The 21,064-nt window shown below is 45.3% G+C and overlaps 1 protein-coding gene across 3 annotated transcripts in view; it reads right to left on the minus strand.

The window, feature by feature from the left end:
* Nucleotides 1-3,917: 3,917 nt before the first annotated feature.
* LOC144817767 (CD209 antigen-like protein C) overlaps nucleotides 3,918-21,064 on the minus strand; it is a 124,784-nt gene continuing 107,637 nt past the window's right edge. For 2 of the 3 annotated variants that reach the window (XM_078674567.1, XM_078674566.1), the window contains one exon: nucleotides 3,918-4,082. In XM_078674567.1, the coding sequence (XP_078530693.1) occupies nucleotides 3,926-4,082 (157 nt within the window). In that variant the 3' untranslated portion in view covers nucleotides 3,918-3,925. The remainder of the gene's footprint in view (nucleotides 4,083-21,064) is intronic. The other variant, XM_078674568.1, reaches the window with a different exon arrangement.

A 21,064-nucleotide genomic window follows, 5' to 3' on the forward strand; every position in this document is an offset into this window, starting at 1 on the left:
GTTGTGTCATTTAAACAACATGTGTCCAAATTACGCAGATGGAGAAACGTTTGGTAAAGAAGACAGCAGGGGCCTCATTTATGAGAAATGACGCATCGCTGCGTGAAAGCAGCGATGCGTCACTTCTCAGTGCGCACTCCTTGCGACATTCCTGATGCATCATATTTAATGTATGACGCATCATGTCGCAAGGAGTTACAGATACGTCAGTATTTCTGACGTATCTGTAAGCGCAAATGTGACTCATTGCTCGAGTGTGTCACAAAAGGGACGCAACTCCAGCAATGCGTCCTTTCACATGGGGCAAGCCCCATGTGAAAGGGCCTGCGTCAGTCTTATGCCTGCTGTGAGGCAGGTGCAAGATTTTGACGCAACGGTGTCCTAAAAGTGACGCAGTGAAATCTCATAGATTTCACTGCGTCACTTCTACGACCCTTCCTTGCGTCAATACGCCCCCCTTGCATACATTATACCTGGCGCAGGTATAATTTGGCGCAGGGGTTTACAAAGTGACGCATCTACTTAGATGCGTCACTTTGTAAATTTGGCGCAACAAAGTGCATTTTGTACGCCACTGGTGCGTCACAAAAAGTGACGCACCGGCGACGTAAAAGTGACGCACAGCCTCATAAATAAGGACCCAGGTTTGCACACGGACGTTGTCACACATGACCAGTGTGCACAGCTGTTCTGTGCTCACCTGATTGCTCAATTTGATTTGACCGGAGTTTTAACCTATGCTTTGCAGACTCAACCCCGTAGGCCATTCGGGTCTTCTTGTGGGTCGGTGGTAATGTACCCACCTCCTATTGCACATTTGCTTCCCTTGGTGAGGGGCACAGACATCTTGTCAGCCAATATCCCACGTTCACCGATATATCCACCACATTCCAATGGCATTAGACAGGTTCCTTGCCCCCACAAGTTTTAAGCAACAATAAAAATGCCAAGAAAACAGCAACTCTGGTGATTAATGGACCGCCTGGGTATCATTAGAGATTTGCCCAGTGGAAATTTTACACAGAGTAAAGGTTAATATGCCTGCTGCAAAGCACGCGCACCGGGCAGCTCACGGAAATGCATATAATTTAAATAGTTCAGAGCCTTACTGCTTTTGTTGGAGAGATCCTTTTAATAGTTGAAATGTATAAATTAAAATCCTAATGTAGCACAGTGAGCTATAAACTGTTATCAAACAGCTGCATGCAAACTGCAAGGTAAAGGTTTAAGAGTTGGATTTCTCCCCAGTCTTTCATTATCATAATGTTGCACAAGGGTTCATTTGGGTAGAAAGCAATTCTTATTAGTAAAGAGAACCCCCAACCATGGTGGCACATTTTAAAATTCTGAAATTCTGCTTCTCCAGATTAAGCACTCTTATACTATGCCCAGTATAAATGACCTATGACTCCTTTCGTACATCTCTTGTGTAACATTTCCTATACACTGCTTTACACACATGTACCTCATTGTCTCTGTGTGATGTAAAGTGCACTGACACCCTACACTGGTATGAGTAGCCCTAAGAAACAAAACAAAAGCATGTGAGAGAGAGTGGTTATGGAGACGTGTAGGTCACTGTTAAAGGGTGGTATATTGCAATCGTCTAAATTGCTTGATTTTGCTCGGGAGAAAGTGTCACTCATAGTTGTTAAAATGTCACTCATAATTACATTGAAATTTTGAAAATGTCACACATGGCAATCTGAAACCTTGGCAGCTATGAGTTTCCTGCCGATAAAGCAGCGATAATTTTATCAACATTCTTGATAATATGCCCCTTAGAGCATTTTACAGTCTTTGCTTGTCGTTCGTCCTTGATTGGCACTAAACTGCAAACTGGTAATCTCTCCCTCTCTTGCCTCAAAGCATCTTGCCAGACTCTGTCCAAAAAGTCCTGTTTTCTTGCTTTCTTTGCAGCTGTTTTTAGATATCGCTTGTGTGATTGCCTTCCTACAGATTTCCAGCTGCAAAAGAGAGTTCAGGAGCATGTGTGACAGGCCTTCCTTTTCTCCACATACACAGCTGTGTGTCTCAGCCATGGATGAGTGTTGTAAAAAAATATATTCGAACCAAAATCGTCAAGCCTTTCTTTCTAGCAAAATATCTAGTTTAACACAGTTTTCAACATATCCAAACTCTGGGGCGTGAATAAGTCTTACACCTGTCACAGACTAGTAGTCACACAGTACAGGAAGCACTCACATACACCTTCCTGACTATCAAGCTCATGCTACACACAGTACTCCCACACCATCATAGGTTAACCATCACCGGAAGCACTCACATACACATTAGGGATAGCAATCTCATACACCTTACGGACTAGCAATCTCATGCTACAGACAGAACTCTCACACCATGAATGAATGAGCGTTTTTCCAAAGCGCAACATTCACTCCAAGGAGCATCTTGGCGCTAGCAGCAAAAAAAAAACATCTAAAGATCTGTAGTGTGGAAGAGCTTAGTTAAGACAACAGAAGTAAGTATTAGATAAGAGATAACACAGTGTGATCGGGGTGGCGAAAGTCCATGTTTTAGTGGTTTTATGAACATGAATTTTGTTTGTGTATGTCTCAGCTAGGTGGGCAGGGAATTCCAGGCTTTTGTCCCCTGGACAGCCATTTCCTTACACCCTCTAGATTTCAAATGGAAAGAGGGGGCTGCTAAAAAGTTCTCCGAAGATTACCGTAGGATGCGTTGGGTGGTATATGGTCTAATTCTAGATTTTAGGTATCCTGGTCTTGTTGCCCCTATGGCTTTGTAGATGATGGATAGGATGTTGAAGAGAATCTTTTTATGAATAGGCAGCCGGTGAAGAGTTCTGAGTGCTGCTGCTTCTGAGGAAGAGTTTTTAGGCCATTTAAGTACCAACCTTGCTGCTGCATTCTGGACAACCTGTAATCTTTTCAGCACCATCTTTTTAGTACCTGTGTACAGGCTATTACAGTAATCTAGACATGATAGGATTAAGGCTACTGTAACAGTTTTTCTAGCAGGTATCGGCAGAAGATCAAAGAATTTTCAGAGGGTTTTTTATCGTTTGAAAACATATGCCTGCCGCAGCAAGGGCTTGCTTGTGAAAAGGTAGTGTGGGATCACATTTGAATACTAAGTACAAAGGGGCATATTACCAAGCAATAGCGATAATTATCGCTATTGCTTGGTTAGAGACAAAAATTTACCGCTGAGCTGCGGCGATTTTTATCGCAGATAAACCTTGGTATTACCAAGGTTTATCGCAAATGCAATAAAAAACGGCCGCAATGCATGAATATCGCTGAAAAGTCAGCGATATTCATGCATTACCGAGCTAATGCTCTTAGCCATTTTATCCACCTCCCATTGGATAACATGGCTAAGAACTGCTCAGGGGCAGGTGTTAGCTTTTGGAGATATTCGCGTTTAGCGCGAATATCTCCAAAAGTTGGTAATAGGAGATAGCGATGTTAGCGACTGTTTCCAGTCGCTAACATCTTGGCACGCCCACTTTGCATGTCATTAGTGATAAATATCACTGACATGCAAAGCGGGGCCTAAGATGGTTGCTATATCCTACTAGCTGTCGCTAACTGGTGTTAGCGACAGCTAGGTAATAGGGAGATAATTTTATCTCCGCTTTCTTGGCTTTTAAAGCCAAAAAAGCGGAGATAAACCCCCTTGATAATATGCCCCAAAGTATTTACTGTTTTGGGAGTGAGGCCGAATTTGGGGGCCACCACTGTTTGGCCAAAAGTGAGAGAGTATCTCTCTCTCTCTTTCTCTCTTCAGATATTCAGGTACAATTTCCCAGCATCCACCCTCCCATTGTTTATGCCACACCCATTAACAAAATAAATATATAACAAACAAGCATTAGAACAATCAGGAAGAAGTTGCCAACATTTCAAGGTCAAAAAAACTAGAAGACATTTTTTATGTTCATTTATTTTTTAATGCGGTCGCATTGTTTTTTGCAAATCCATTTCAGGTGAAGGGTGCAGATTCTCTCGTACCACCTGCCGCCGTCGTACATCTCAGCACAGAGTTCGGTTTCTTTCTCCAGGGTCTTCCTGTTGCCAGGTTGATTGGGGGCCCAAAAACTGTAAAGAAAAAAGAAAATAACGGCAATTAAAAAAAATAATAATATTAACTGCACCTACTCACACATTTCTTTTTTTATGACGATGTCCTGCTCCAGAGGGAACACGTGGTGGCAGGAAGCAGGCAAAATGAAAAGAGGGTGAAAGAAAGGCAGAAATAGACGATAAAATAGACATTGAAAGGTTGCAGCAATACATTAATCAATGTTTTTCACAATTGTTGCTGCTTGTGTATTACGGAAAGTCGCAAAAAGAAATAGAGCTTCATCAAGCTCTATTTCTGAAAACCGGTTTTAAAACCACATGCACTTGTATATGAAGTTTATTCACATCTACAATCCCTTCCAGAGGGCCACGGGGCACGGAGGAGATCCTGGGCCCAACCGTGGTGGTTGTTGCCTTTTACTCCTTCAGTCATAGGGCCCCACCTACTATGGGTCCCGAGTAACCGGGCCTGCTATTACCCCATCAGCACTTGACTCTCAGTGGTAGCGCGTGGCGAGCATTCAGAGAACTCTCTGGTTGAGGTAGGTGCAAGCAAAGCAAAGGTAGCTGAAACAGTGACCCGAATAATCTGTGGGTCTAGGTCAATACTCACTTTTGGTAAGAAAAGTAGTATTTATTACACACGTAAAGTAAGATTCTGCACACTAAATAACACACTCTAGTCTCTCAGGGTATGCACTCAAGCAGTTTCCTAGTCAGTGTCCCCCAGGTCCTTCTGCTCCCTCCTCCTACACGTTCACAAATGTGTCGCTGGCGGTTTTCTCAAGATGACCTCACGGGTGCTGCCTGCACTATATAGTAATATCTGCCCAAGCCCACAAGGGTATATTGGGTCTCTCACCCCTTTGTTCCTGCACTAGCAAGGAGCAACAAAGTCTCACTTTGGCCTTGAAAGTTCCCCTTGCTTCAGCGTGACTGTGCTGCTTCATCCAAGTCTACAAAAGGGATGTATGACATTACCATGCATGCCTTTACAACGCGGTATTTACAACGCATGCCTTTACAAAGCATAGCGCTTTGGGGTGCTGGATAATGAATAGTTTAATTTACTAGTCCAACTCCAGTCCCCGTGGATAGTAGGGAAGGTGTTGGATAGTAAATTAAATCTATTCCCTATCCTAGAGCGCCCCCCAGCGCAATGCGTTGTAATGGTTTGCGTTGCAAAAGTTGCGTCGTAAAGGCACTGCGTGGTAAAAGTTGCGTTGTAAAGGATGTTTCCCCTACAAAAGGCCTACTGGCCCTGCTCCTGTCTGACCCAGCCGCAGCATGAAGGCATGTTCGGGAGCTGTGGTGTGCCTTCCCACACCCACGCCCCGCGCCCCATTGATGAGCTAGATGCACTGAGTCTACCCGCAGTCAGCAGGAGTGGAACGCTCGATGGTCGCAGTTGGCCACAGCTTCCAGATGCAGCAAGCAGCTTTTCCTTTGTTGTTTATGCAAGTAAGTTGGCGGGGCAGTAGCGGTGATGCAGGGCAGCTTTTGCTCTTAGACTCAAGTCCCTTTAAATGTTTAGGTGACTCTGCCAATGCCGACAACAGCTCCAATGGTCCTAGTGCCCCCCTCATGGCATAAGGGGGTCACAGGCTATGGCACTATTGAAATTGGGTTTACAGTCCCAAAGATTTCCCTTCCACAGGAATATAGCATGTTACAACGCATGCTATAACATTGCATGCTATTACAATGCGATTGTTACAACGATTTGCACTAGGGGGCATACTGGGCTTAATTACTATTCCTACTCCAGGTTTCGCAACAGTAGGGAAGGTGTTGGAATTCATTTCCAATACCTGAGCTTCCCTTAGTGCAAGTCGTTGTAATGACTTGCGATGTAAATGCATTGCGTACTAACAACGCGGTTGTAATGGTAGCGTGATGTTATGACAGCCTTGTAAACTATGTTTCACCTGCCACAGTCAATAGCCCCAACAGTCCTAGTTGTGCCTTACTGACATGCAAGGGTCATGTCGTCTTCTTTGATAAATGGATAATCTGCCACAGCAAGAGCATCTGCAATTCCAACTGGCCCACAACACAGGCCGAGGGAGCGACCAGGGATCACATCTGGCTATCAGCCTCCATTGAAATATGCCTCACAAATGTTCAAAGGCCTCTATAATGATTCCCTGTGTCAACCTTATAAGGCCCACCATCTCTCCTGACAGTGAGCCCAGGCCCACCTACCTGGGATCTGCAGACCTACCTCCAATGTGTTTATTATTACCTCAGTCCTCAAGAATGCCAGCAGTCCACACCTCCAAACAGGACTTTACAGGCCCTGGGCTTACTAATTGAAAATCCAGAGGACTCCATGTTTTATACCAAGCACAGACACACTTACAACACAGCACGCGCACACAAGCATCACATGCTGCATGGTGCTACATACAATCATCATGTGTAAACTAAGGGTAAATAAAGCAGACAGCAGCAGACCTTTACATGAATGGAATGGTAGGCTCCAATCCAGTGACACAAGTAAAATGGCTGGTTCACGCTACTGACTTTTATGAAACACCAAACGGGCATGCTGCCTTCACCATACTCGAGTCATTTAACTTCTGGCAAGGGCAGCAGCACTCTACCACTATGAGGGTAGCACTTGGTGCGTAGGTTTCAGTTCAACATAACTGCTTTACCATGAGACAAGCCAAAGTCATGGTGCACATACTGAAGTTCACCTATGACCAAAAATCAATACCAGGGGTCCATATATTCATGCAGCTGGGGCACAGCTTAGTACCTGGATACCATCATGGGTGACAAGCAGCGTTCCACAAATCCACCTTACACTGCATTATTAGACAGCTTCGGTTTAGACCTGAAAAACATATCCCAGCTGGTCCTGATGAGACCCACTAGATCTGAGGCCATCCCTGCAGGATGAAGTGTCCTCCAGGACTCTATTCTCCCATGGATGCCTGGCAGACCTACAGGCACACATTTACACCAGCCTCTTAGCACTTCCAAACCGCTAACCTAAACCTATGATACAAGTAGTGAAATGGCTTTCTACATCAGTATTTATATTTTATCATGAGTAGATATGTTGAAAGTTGTTTGAATTAAAATGCAATTTAACAAAATATTATTGAAATGATGCCATGTCTTCCCTGGACCGCAAACAAGCATCCTGGGACCGGTTTCAGGTTCATAATCCTCATCAGCCAGGCTATCTTGAATCCAGTGGCAGAGTGAGCAATGGACCCACGTCTGGGCATACTCTGCCAACTTAGGGCGGACAAAGATATACCAAAGGGGGATGATGGACGGAGCATTTGAGCAAATCAAACACTCACCCCAACTCAACTGATCTTGGTTTAATCCATCATCATTCTTTAGCTCACTCCACAACCCCAGTTCAGACATGCCATATGCAAATCAGTCCAACCCTCGGTTAAAGGCTAACTCGTGTTTTTGAAAATATTTTAAGTTCTAGCACAAGGGGTCACCGGCACACACTTTGTTCTTTCAAACAGATTGTAGCACGATTAGACAATGGTTGCAGGAAATGAAGTTAGCTTACAACCACACGCACACAAGCACACACTACACTCAATTACATTTACAATAAATACACATTCATTTACAAGCAGAAGGATGCTTTGTTTGTTAAGCATTGTTAGAATTGCAATAAAGAATGTGTAATGGAGTAGGTCAGAGTTTGGTGTTTTTGGTTCACAGGTCTTTGAGTGTTTTTCCATCTTCAAATCTGTAACCTGCAAGTCAATTATTATTTACTGTTTGTAATAAAGTATTTTTCAGTAAGTGTGTATAAAAAAAGCTGCCAGTGCAGCAGAAAATTGTGAGAGACAAGAAGCTTGCCTGTGTGTGAAGAAGGTCTGTCTCCCTGGTGTGACAGTAAATAACTGACTTTGCATTGCCCAGTGGAGTCCTTTTCTTTTTTCTTTTTGAAGAGTTTTAAACACCCTGCAACACCTTGTAGGGAAAAACGCTCAACTTAATTTTTCACTACTACAAGGCCTACCTCCCTATAGGACAACATGGGGTTAACTTATTAATTTAATAAGTGATGATTTTCAATTGGAAACAGGTAGGAATATTGAGTTTGTTATCTAAAGAATTGTAACTTAAAGCCCTTTTTAAGGGAAAAGTCACATTTTAAGTCATAATTGTGAAAAGGCCAACATTAGGTGCCAGCAGCCTGTTTCCTGGGTCTGAAGTCAAGTGTAGCTGGCAGTTGGTCTCTGTGTATTGACGATAACAGAGGACTCTGGATTGCAGCCTCGCAGCTCCTCGGAACTGCCGCTGCATGATGCATCCTCAATGCAGGATCTTGCAATGCTCAGCAACCAGGATTTAAAGTACTTTGTTCGGCTGACCTAACTTGTTCCCGGTAGCCTGCCTGTGCTCCATCGTGGACGTACTGAACTTTGTCCTGATCCGCTTGACCAGATACCCACAATCGGTGCTTTGTGTTTCTAGGCATTATTTTGACTTGAACTTTTAAATTGCATATATTCTATTCTACTGATTGGATATTTGTTGTTTTGGTATCAAATAATTTCTTAAAATGTCCTCTATTTTTCGAAATTGGTGTGGAATTTTCTTCCATTGTGTTTGCACTTCTTTGCTGTTCATATGCTACATATTTACACGTAGCCCCCTGACTGTTATTGTGCCAAGCTACCAGAGGGTGAGCACAGGTTTAGGACTTTTTGTGGTTCAAGCTGACGGGGATTGTGGCAATTGTTTAAGTAGGAGTCACCTTCCTTCATTCAACAACAACCCAATTTCCAACACGTTTGGTGTCAGAAAGAAATATTCATCTAGTGGCTGAACTGCATAGTGTAAGACTGGAATATCTGGGATAAATCCGGCTTCTCTTCTTGGCCAAATGTGCAATCCTAGGCAAATACTTCATTTCATTGATGCAAGATCACGCAGCGCTCTGCAAACAGGATTTAAGGTACTTTGTTGAGTGAGCCTAACTTGGTCCTAGTATCTGCCCGCTCTCAATCGCTGTCTTGCCTAAACTGGACTTTGTCCCGGTCAGGTGCGATCAGATAACCAGAGTTGGGGCACTGTGATTCTATCCACTATTTTTACTTAAAACTTGAAATTGCATATCTTCTGTTCCACTGATTGTTTTTTTGTCATTCTAGTCTCAAATAATATATTAGACTTTGATCTATTTTGCTAAGTTGGTGTGGGGTTTTTCTTGAGTTGTATTTTCACGTTATTACATTTTGAAATGCTGCATAAATATTTTACACATTGGGGGTTTGCTTGTGTTTCACCCTTATACAGACTGCGATGTCTGCTTAAGTAGGGTTTCGCCCTCTTCAACCAGTGACCCAGTTTCCAACACTTGCTATTTGTAGTTGCGACAAGCAAGTGATAGATAAGCTATCAACCTACCCACAGAGCAATCCCACACTTCAGATCTGCTTAGATCTTGTCTTTTAAATTAAATAAATGCTGATCTTTCATGATGGCAGAACCCTATCCTACTGTGTGGAGTAGGCAACTCTCCTAGGGGATGGCCCATGAATATAAGATCCTCCGTTTCTCCCTTTAAGCCTAATACCCACTCACACCAATTCTGGGCACAGATAACCTCCTGCAGTGACTGGTGATCTTGGAAATATTAGTTCACCTCAACCCTATTTAGTATAAACATACCACCTAACAGAATGCCCATCTGTTTTGTGTCATCATCTGTGCACTCATCTGATCCCTAGATAACTAGGGATGATATCCTGATTTTCACTATCCTTTGTATTCCTGCCAGAGCTCTCCAAATGGCAATCTACTTCCAGACCGCCTTTCTTCTTCTCTCGGAGCCAATTCACACCGATTCAGGAGGGCCAGGAAACTTAATTACTGGCAAAATAGGGGGTGGGTGGGTAGCCTGCCAGAGGGTGCAGAGTTTGGTCAGATATTTTCATGAAAGTTATTTTACTATTTTTACCAACTATCAATTGTCATTACAAAGAACATTTTTGATAATCATAACAGGACCCTGAAGGTGATTTTTATAAGGATTTCATAGGCAACTTTATTTAAAAAAAGATACTTTTAAAATTAAAGCAGGCCAAGATAAAATCAAAGACCTACTTCAGCCAAATGCATTATAGAACATGTTTGAATCCTGTTACTGAAGAGACATTCCTGTCCCACAGCTGGCCTGTCGCTCTTTCATGTATCATACACCCAAGCCTTGCGGAATAGAAAGCACTTATAATAGATGAGTTATCAAAATCTTACGATGGCATAATTTGATATGTGCGGGTTGCAACCTTTTGCTGTACTAATTTAGGCCTGCAAGGGAGTCTTGAATCCATGCTTTTAAATTCACACATATGAGTGTTATATGGACATACTGCTGCCTGCAGTTGGCATGTTACCTTTATGCCACTGCTACCTTTTGCTCCATTTTACTGTGACCTTATACAAGGGCAGATATTCCAGTTAAAGCTACCCACTGCCACCAAGATTTTAGGTGCAGAGCACATGCATTGTGTAGTAGTTTGCAGACTACCAGTGCACAGATCTGACAAAGAACAGTTAGTAATCCTGTCAATAAAAAGATACAATTGGTCACTAGGGGACAATGCTTCTCCCAGTGCCCAGAATATTCCCCAATGCATTCATGTAGATATTAAAAGTGGTTTGTGGAAATTACAGACTATGGGAAACTTTACAGGATACAATAAGGACTTGAATGGCAAATCAGAAGTGTTTGCACTGTGGACTCAGAAGTCATTCGACCGCTCCTTAAAACCAGAATAAATACTGAATAGCTTGTGAAAGGAAGACCTGAAAATCATAGCCTGGAAAAAACATACATTCAAAAATATCTACAAAAATGAAGACATGCCCCAAACTAAACATGTATTCATTGATTCACATTTTTTTCAGGTGTATTTAATAATTAATGGTCACAAGACTGATGAAATCCATGAAGGAGGTCAGGGTATTCATATTTAAATTAGGCCATTCAAATTTTTTTTTAAGGTTTCAATTCTGTATGCCGACTACTTATCCTGGGGTTTTTGTCACTATCTCTAAAAGGATGAGAATTACCAAAAACCGCAAACTGACACAACAGTGGGGAAAGTTAATTAATTCTGCTGAGTTGAAATTCCACATTCAAATATGGCAGGAAAAAGGCATTATGGGGCATATTATCTACACTCTGCAATAAATATCGCAATGTGTTCTTAGCATGATGTTAATTATCGCTGGCTATCCCTGGATTACATCGCTGTGTTAGCGGCGTATTAGCAACGCTTAGCTAACAGGCAGTGTGAAATTCTGCGATAGACTGTGATAATAAACATTAGTGCGTGAAATCCTGTGATGATTTCACAGCGCTAATGTCAGGCTTGGTAATAGGGGAGTGTGGATTAACCATACAATCCACCTCCCATAGGCATAAATGGTAAGTAAGGTTTCAATCAGTCAATGGAATATTGCGATGATGGTGGCTTGGCGCGACTTTTGTCATTGCGGTACAGCTTTGCTAATAGAGCAAAGTAGTTTTAGCCATCTTTTCCATGTGCTTTTTGTAAGGAACGACTACCTTGCATGTCATTAGCGATAATTATTGCTGGCATGCAAGGCAGCAAATTGTTTAATTGGTTTATTCTATTTAATTTTACCACCATGAATTTAGTTCATAACCTGTATATTTTGGCGTTTTTCACCAATATGGTACCTAGCGCCTCTAGCACCTATGCCTTGGGCTCCAATGAGCCCTGTTAATACAGTATTGTGAACAAAGTTGCCTGTGACAATAAATCAGAACAATTGTTATAGCAATTGTTATACAAGAATTTCAAAAGACACTTTATTAAAAACGTTATTTTTAAAATGTAATAAAATCCTGAGAATGCCAAAATCTACAGGTTATGAACTAAATTCCTGATGTTTCTTTCAATCTATGATAGGAATAAATATTGGTCATAGGAATCCTCTCTGATGCCCTATATGGGCCCCCAGAAGGACTCTTGTATTGAAACTCAAATCTTTATATTATAGCTGACAAATTGTATATCCAGGAGAACTTTGAAACTAGTTGAAAGTTTAGAGGGCGAGGCACTTAAAATGCAAGCAATTTGGTTTGATTTATATTTGATACAAGACAAACATTCCAATTTCTAGGGACGTTACTCATATTTCCCCTTTTCAATAAATATGGATGTTGGTTGTGTTCCATAATTCATAATATTCTGAATTATGATGCATATTTATATTATTAGGTACTCCTTTTCCTAAAAAAGAATGTTATGTTACAAGATTTGTAGAGCACATGGCTGCCCCAGCGAAGCTGGGTCCCAGCGCTAAACCCAGACACAACATTGCAGGGTGGAGAAAATGGGAGGCAGAGACTAGACCAGGAAAAGCCAGGTTTTAATGGCCTTTCTAATAGTCAGATGATTCTGCATACTCCAATCAATCAATCAAGACATTTATAGAGCGCACTACTCACCCGTAGGGTCTCAAGGCGCTGGGAGGGGGGGGGGTGCCGTTACTGCTCGAACAGCCAGGTCTTGAGCTTCTTCCTGAAGGAGAGGTGGTCTTGGGTCATGCGCAGGTCGGACGGGAGTGAGTTCCAGGTCTTGGCAGCCAGGTAGGAGAAGGATCTTCCTCCTGTTGTCGCTCTTCGGATGCGGGGGACGGCGGCGAGGGCGTGGCTGGTTGATCTGAGGAGGCGCGTGGGAGTGTAGAAGTTGATCCGGTTGTTGAGGTAGCTCGGGCCTTGGTCGTGTAGGGCTTTGTGCGCGTGGGTGAGGAGGCGGAAGGTGATTCTCTTGTTGACCGGGAGCCAGTGCAGGTCTCTCAAGTGTCCGGAGATGTGGCTGTGTCGGGGGATGTCGAGGATGAGTCTTGCTGAGGCGTTCTGGATCCGCTGGAGTCTTTTCTGGAGCTTGGCGGTGGTTCCGGCGTAGAGGGCGTTGCCGTAGTCCAGTCGGCTGGTGACGAGGGCCTGGGTGACCGTCTTCCTCGTCTCGGTGGGGATCCACCGGAAGATCTTCCGTAGCATGCGCAGGATGTTGAAGCATGACGAGGAGACGGCGTTGACTTGTCTGGTCATGGAGAGGGAGGAGTCCAGGATGAAGCCCAGGTTGCGCGCGTGGTCCGTCGGCTTGGGTGCGGTGCCCAGGGCGGGGGGCCACCAGGAGTCGTCCCAGGCGGAGGGCGTGGAGCCCAGGATGAGGACTTCCGTCTTGTCCGAGTTCAGCTTCAGGCGGCTGGTCGACATCCATTCGGCTACCTCTCTCATCCCTTCGTGCAGGTTGGCTCTGGCGGCGTCGGGGTCGTTGGTCAGGGAGAGGATCAGCTGGGTGTCATCGGCGTAGGAGATGATGTTCAGGTTGTGTTGGCGTGCGATGGTCGCGAGGGGGCTCATGTAGACGTTGAAGAGGGTGGGGCTCAGCGAGGATCCTTGGGGTACGCCGCAGATGACTTCGGTGGCCTCTGACTTGTACGGTGGTAGACGGACTCTCTGCGTTCTGCCGTCGAGGAAGGAGGTGATCCATTCCAGTGCCTTCTCCTGGATTCCGATGTTGCTGAGGCGCTGTACAAGGGTGCGGTGGCAGACAGTGTCGAAGGCCGCGGAGAGGTCCAGGAGGATGAGGGCCGCTGTTTCTCCGTTGTCCATCAGAGTTCGTATGTCATCGGTGGCAGCGATGAGGGCGGTCTCGGTGCTGTGGTTCGCTCTGAAGCCAGACTGTGAGGGGTCGAGGGATCCATTCGTCTCGAGGAAGGCGGCCAGTTGTTTGTTGACGGTCTTCTCGATGACTTTGGCCGGGAACGGGAGGAGCGAGATGGGACGGTAGTTCTTGAGGTCGGTGGGGTCTGCTGTGGGTTTCTTGAGAAGGGCGCTGAGTTCGGCGTGCTTCCAGCTCTCAGGGAAGGTGGCGGTGTCGAAGGAGGTGTTGATGATGTCCCGCAGGTGGGGTGCGATGACAGCGTCGGCCTTGTTGAAGACGTGGTGAGGGCAGGGGTCGGTCGGAGATCCGGAGTGGATGGAGTTCATTGTGCGGATGGTGTCTTCGGTGCTGATCGGCGTCCAGGTGCGGAGGGTGGTGGTGGGTGGCGTTGTTGCGGTTGTGGCTTCCGTTGGTTGGTTGCTGAAGCTGTTGTGTATGTCCGCAATCTTGTTGTGGAAGTAGGACGCGAGGGAGTTGCAGAGGTCTTGCGACGGGGTGATGTCGTTGTTAGCGGCGTTGGGGTTGGAGAGCTCTTTCACGATGTCGAAGAGTTCCTTGCAGTTGTGTGCGTTGTTGTCCAGCCGGTCCTTGTAAGTATTTTTCTTGGTGGCGCGGATCAGTTGGTGGTGTTTCCGGGTGGCATGCTTGAGGGTGGTCATGTTGTTCGTAGTTGGATCCCTCCTCCAGACTTTCTCGAGGGCTCGACAGTTCTTCTTGGAGCTCTTGAGTTCGTCGGTGAACCATGGTGTTTTTCTGCTGCAGGGTCCGTGGGGTGGGGTTCTCAGAGGGGCGAGTTCGTCTGCGCAGTTGTTGATCCACATCGTGAGGTTGTCTGCGGCCTGGCTGGGGTTCGCTGAGCTGGCGGGAGGGTGCTGGCTCAGGGAGGCGGTGAGCTGGTCGGCTGTGATCTTGTTCCAGCTTCTTCGGGCAACCTGTTGCTGGTGGTGGTGGATCGTCGTTCTTTTGAAGGTGAAGTGGACACAGCTGTGGTCCGTCCAGTGGAGTCCTGTCGCGTGGCTGAAGGTGACGTCTTTGCTGGATGAGAAGACGGCGTCGAGTGTGTGTCCGGCGAGGTGGGTGGGGGAGGTCACCAGTTGCTTGAGTCCGAGGTTGGCGAGGTTGTCGAGCAGGCTGATGGTGTTGCGGTCGCTGTTGTTCTCCAGGTGGAAGTTGAGGTCCCCCAGGAGGATGTAGTCGGCGGAGGGGAGGGCATGCGGGCTGACGAAGTCGGTGATGTCCTCGCTGAAGCGTGTGCGTGGTCCCGGGGGTCGGTAGATCAGGGTGCCTCTGAGGGTGGTCTTCGGGTCGGTGTGGATCTGGAAGTGCAGGTGTTCAGCGGTTGTCAGGGTGTCGTCGGTGTTGGTCGTGATGCGGATGGTGTCTCTGTGGATGATGGCAATGCCTCCTCCCGTCAGGTTGGCGGTGCGGTCCCTCCGGATGATCTTGTAGCCCTCTGGGATGGCGATGGCGATGTCGGGGGCTGAGGAGGCGTTCATCCAGGTCTCGGTGAGGAAGGCAACGTCAGGGGCGGTGGTGTCGAGGAGGTTCCAGAGTTCTACGGCATGTCTGTGGACGGAGCGGGTGTTGAGCAGGAAGCACTTGAGGTGGTTGCTGCTGGTGTTCGGCTTGGCGGGTGCAGGGAAGGTCCGGATGCAGGTGAACTTGCAGGCGTGGCAGCTGAAGGGTCCGTGGGTGTGCTTCGGGGCGGCTATCGGACTCCTGATAGTCACAGGTAGTGAGTTCCAGAGTGCTGATGCCAGCACCCTGAAAGAACGACCCCCAGCTCTTGCTCTCTTGACTCGGGACACACATGCTAAATACAGATCTGCTGAGCGCAGCGTGCGGCATGGTGTATAAGGCAAGAAAAGATCATATAGAATGGGAGGCGCTTGACGCTTGAAAATGTTGTTGACCAAGCATAGGGTCTTGAAACGAAATCTCTTGTCAATTGGGAGCCAGTGTAATTTGGGCATGAGATTAGATACTGAGCAGTATTTAGGGAGCTCAATGAGAGTGCACTCTGCCAAGTTTTGAACCTTCTGTAAAAGCTGAATCCCAGATTTGTTGGCTCCTAAATACAAGGAGTTGCAATAGTCCAATCTGGTCAGGATCGTATATTGAATAATGATCTGGTGTATTTGTGGGTTGAAAAACCCTAACAGAAGCTTACGTCCATGTAGAAGCCCAAAACATGCCCCTGCCACCGCTTTTTTTTGGGCTTCGGAGGACAAGGCACTGTCCACCCACATTTTTCACAACCTCCTTGGGCAAGGGTGCGGACCCCAGCGCATCTGACCAGCATTGGTCTGTCCATAAATGTGCATCTTTTCCTAATAGCAGAATTTCTTATTTACTGGCATTAAGGTGCCATAAGTGTGAACAGATACACCTTCAATTTTGGAAAGATGACTTTGGCACTCCTGTGATTTAATCACTGCTGTTTATTTCAACACAGAGGGATACAACATCCACGCGTCCGGCTGCCAGTTAGTTTGCCGAAACATCACATGGGCGGGAGGCGCAGGCAGCAAAGTGGTGGTGGGAATGGGCCCATTCGCATTTGCGGAGAGCTCAAAATCTTCAAGACTGCTCAACTGGAGCCGCACTAATGGTCCAGAACCTATGGGGCACTAATTGGGGGACAGGAACTCATGCCAGCTGGGTCTAGGTGCTGGGGTAATCTGGCGGAAGTCTGTTATGTCCCTGTGGCTCTCAACAGGAGGCCAATGGATTAACCCTTAGAGTCACTTTGGTAGTCCTGGGTACAGGTGAATAAGCAGAGCTCAAATAGCAGAGCATGCCTCTGAGGGTTCAAGACAGGCTGAAGGGTGCAAAACAGTCCTTCCAGGTGCATCAAAGTAGTCTTGTGAAGTAGACAGCAGGCCACAGCAGCAGCCAGTCCTCTGAAAGTCCTTCCTCAGTTCCAGAGAGTGGACTGAAGAGTGGGTCTGAGGGCCCTATTTTCATACTTGGTGCTTTCTTTGAAGTTGGGAGACAATTCTGGAGGTTTCTCTTTGAAATGTTTGGAATTTCCCGACTTCCCTGCCCTGAAGGCAGAACACAGACTATTCAGTTGCAAGTGAGGCTATGCCCAGCTCCGCTATCCCCACATCCTGCCAGCAATGACCCGTTCACATAATGCCTCTATTGTGTAAGTGTCTGAGAAGAATTCACAAAGTATAACTGGTAGATACACGCCCACATATGTGACCTAAGGTGGACACTGGAAAGCTAAGGGTAAGAAAAATGCCAACTTTCTAAAAGTTGTTGTTTCAAGGCACAAGGGAAACCGAAATAAGCAATTGGTCAGGGACCTTGGGTACTTACAGTATTTCTAAAGACAGTGGTCCCTAGACAATATAGAATAAACATGAAAAAAAATATAGATCAAATGATTTCTATATTCTTTGTCCAGCCGGACAGAATTTAATATATCATATGTTCACGTAGTCAATTATCTATACAAATCCAAGTGGGACACAGCCTGTGTCCTACTATCACATATAGAGAAGTATGACATACACAAAGGGAGTGCCAGGCAAGGAGAAAAAGTCTGCGTACATTCTAATCTTACAGACTGATAAATCATAAATACACTATTGTGACATATTATATAGTATAGTCAAAGACATTAAGGGGCCCATTAGGATGTCGGGCGGATTGCCCCTGCCAGGCTGGCGGTAGCCACCGCCGGCCTGGCGGGGGCAATCCGCTCGACAACCGCAACAGAATTATCCCCCGCCATATTAGTATGGCGGGGGGGACCGAGGCGGACGGAAAGACCGTCTGCCGCTTTTCCGCCCCGGTCGCCTTGCGGCCGGGGCGGAAAAGGATTAATATGGAGGCGGTGTCTAATAGACACCGCCAGCCATATTAGTATGGGCCAAAAGAGATGCCTTTCCGTGGCGGCGATACCGCCACAGAAAGGCATGCGGTCTTCACTCTGGGGGCCCCCTGCAGGCCCCCAGAGTGAAGGAGGGGTGGGGGGTGCACACGGGGGTACCTGTGGTACCCCGCAGCAGTTGCATACATGAAGCAGCAGGCACCGCGCGGTGCCTGCCGCTTCGTGTATGCAAATGCATGCATACATTTTTAACATTGTGGCGGGCGGTGCAGTGAGCACCACCCACCAGAATGTTAAAAATGAGGTGGCGGGCGCATCCTAATGCATACATCGGGACCCCCGCCCTTAAGGCGGGCGGTCCCTTTTATCGATGGGATGGCGGGCGGACTTCTAACGGGGGCCATAGTGTATATAGTGTCGACTGCGTTTCTATCCCTGTGCTAAGATGAGGGGATCATCCTCAGGACATTGTAATTCATGCCTGTATTACATTTCATTGTCAAGTTCAAGCCCAGATTAAAATTTAAAAACCACATGGCCACCGCATGCCTTTCTGTGGCGGTATCGCCGCCACGGAAAGGCATCTCTTTTGCCCCATACTAATATGGCTGGCGGTGTCTATTAGACACCGCCGCCATATTAATCCTTTTCCGCCCCGGCCGCAAGGCGACCGGGGCGGAAAAGCGGCAGACGGTCTTTCTGTCCGCCGCGGTCCCCCCGCCATACTAATATGGCGGGGGGAATTCAGTTGCGGATGTCGGGCGGATTGCCCCCGCCAGGCCGGCGGTGGCTACCACCAGCCTGGCGGGGGCAATCCGCCCGACATCCTAATGGGCCCCTTAATGTCTTTGACCATACTATATAATATGTCACAAAGTGTATTTATGATTTATCAGTCTGCAAGATTAGAATGTACGCAGACTTTTTCTCCTTGCCTGACACTCCCCTTGTGTATGTTATACATTTCTATATGTGGTAGTAGAACACAGGCTGTGTCCCACTTGGATTTGGATAGATAATTGACTACGTGAACATATGATATATTAAATTCTGTCCGGCTGGACAAAGAAAATAGAAATCATTTGATCTACATTTATTTTTCATGTTTATTCTATATTGTCTAGGGACCAATGTCTTTAGAAATAACTTTCGAAAAGTGACATTTTCAAAATTGTAATTAAAATCTAGCTTTACCATTAACGATGTCTTTTCATTACATTTTCATAGATACCAAACATGAAATGCTTCCTAGTCCCAATCAAAGGTTAGCACTTATTAAATGAAATAAGGCAACCCAATGTTATCCTATGGGACAGGTGGCGTCATAGTAGTAAAAACCAATGTTGGGGGTTTTCACTACCAGGACATGTAAAACTTAAAAATATATGCCCAATATTTTCCTTTCAATGCAACTAGGGCCTACCTTAGGGGTTACTTATATACAATAAAAAGGGAGTTTGAGGATTGGCAAGGGGATTATATTGGCATGTTGAATTGGCAGTGTAAACCTTCATTCAGCCTGTAATGGCATACCTGGGACATGTTTTAAGGGGCTACCTAGTTGGGTGGTACAATATGTTCAACAGGCCCACTAGAGGCATTTCATATGTAGGCCATTGTTATAGGGTACACAACTCTACAAGGAACTTATATACAAATTAAATATGCAATTTACCTGTCATCCAATTTTACCATGTTTAACGGAGAGAGCAAAAGCATTTTAGCACTGGTTAGCAGTGGTAAAGTGCACTGAGCTCCAAGGCCAACAAAACAAATTTAGCAAAAATAGGACGTGTGAAGGCAAAACGTTTAGGAGTGACCCCGCAGAGAGGGCCAAGTCCAACACGTAGGAACAGCATGATTTATATTTATAAACTATGAATTTTCCTCTCAGTAGAATTGCACAAAACTATTGATGCTTAACTATAACCTAATGATATGATAGATAGCTACTATATCATGAATTGTGATATAACAAGAAAAACAAATGTTAAAAGGAAAATAAAACCTGTCAATAGATATTAATGGGGTTCTAATACAGGCAGTGCTAGCATGTCCACCTTTTACCCGGTTCACCCCCATTTATTTTTTGCTGGGTGATAATGCTGGTAACTGACACTGACTGTACCCTGGACTCTGCTAGCAGGCCCATGCCAGTGCTATGTTTAAAACACAAAACATGTATAGGGTATACTATGTTATAGGGTATAGTAGATAATAGTTCAGGAATTTAAACTACTTATAAGACCCTAGTATATAATAGGGCATGTAAGTTAAGAGGCCAATTGCTTTCTTTGTGCTTGCATGTGTGCCCTGCTGAGTGCCTGAGGTCATTTTAAAAGCAGCCCTGCTCTTCAGCCCTGGCTTTAAAAGTAAATTTACTGCACACTCCACTTTGGTGCTATGGGCATTTTAAAAGTGACACATTATTTTTATATACTAGGTAACCCCCAGGTACCTCCTAGGTCTCCCAGTGGTGGTGGTCATGCAACTATAAGCAGAATCCTTATAAAAAAGTGTTTTATAAACCCTGTGGAGGAAAATTTGCTCATTTTATTTTTTTCTCCATTGCAGATCTTGGCCCATAGGCTAACATTGCAATATTTTATGCATGCATAATTATTGCTAAGAGAATGATAACATATCATTCAAAGACTTTTCAGAGCGGTATTGATAAATCCAACAGATTGCTGTTGTTGAATTGATCATAACTTATACAGAAAAGAAGTTATAACACTTTCTGGTCTGGAAGCCAAAATCCAGCCTACATTGGATTTTTGTTGTTTTTGGTGTCTATTTGTTCATAAAAATATTTCCTATTTTTACAAATTGTTGTGGGATTTGTATGGTGTGTTGTGTCTCACTTATTTGATGTATTGGTGTTTTTAAGTGCTTTACACACCTGTATCCTAAGTTAGGCCTGACTGCTCTGTTACAACTGAAAAGGGTTGAATAAGGGGCTAATTTATTGAGACCTTTCCTGGATCCTATACAGTGTGTGGACTTAATGCCAGTGGTAAATGTACACTTACCACTACTAATAGCCCACTTTACAACAGGAAGGAAGATCATGTAATTAATGTCCTGATTCAGAGTTTGGCAGATGCGCATTCCATCCCAAACCTGGCGGATATCATGTCCGCCTCATTAGGAGATATTGCACTTAGTGTAAGGTGGAAAGAATATCAGAGTACCTGTTCACCAAACGGGATATCAAGCTCTAAGCTTACAATGGAACAGTAGAAAGAAGATAACAAAACAAAATATAAAAAGAAAAGGACAGGAGAGGCGGATTAAGAAGGATGGACAAAGTCAATAGGTCTCACTGATTTTAATGAAGCAGTGGTATTCACATTTTCATGTCCTTAAAAAGCTGCAATCATAACTTTTCCAATGCAGGCTGCAGTACCCCTTTTTATCAAAACCACTACCTGATAGCAAGGGCATGA

Source organism: Lissotriton helveticus, chromosome 2_1 (assembly GCF_964261635.1).
Source record: "Lissotriton helveticus chromosome 2_1, aLisHel1.1, whole genome shotgun sequence".
NCBI lineage: Eukaryota > Metazoa > Chordata > Amphibia > Caudata > Salamandridae > Lissotriton > Lissotriton helveticus.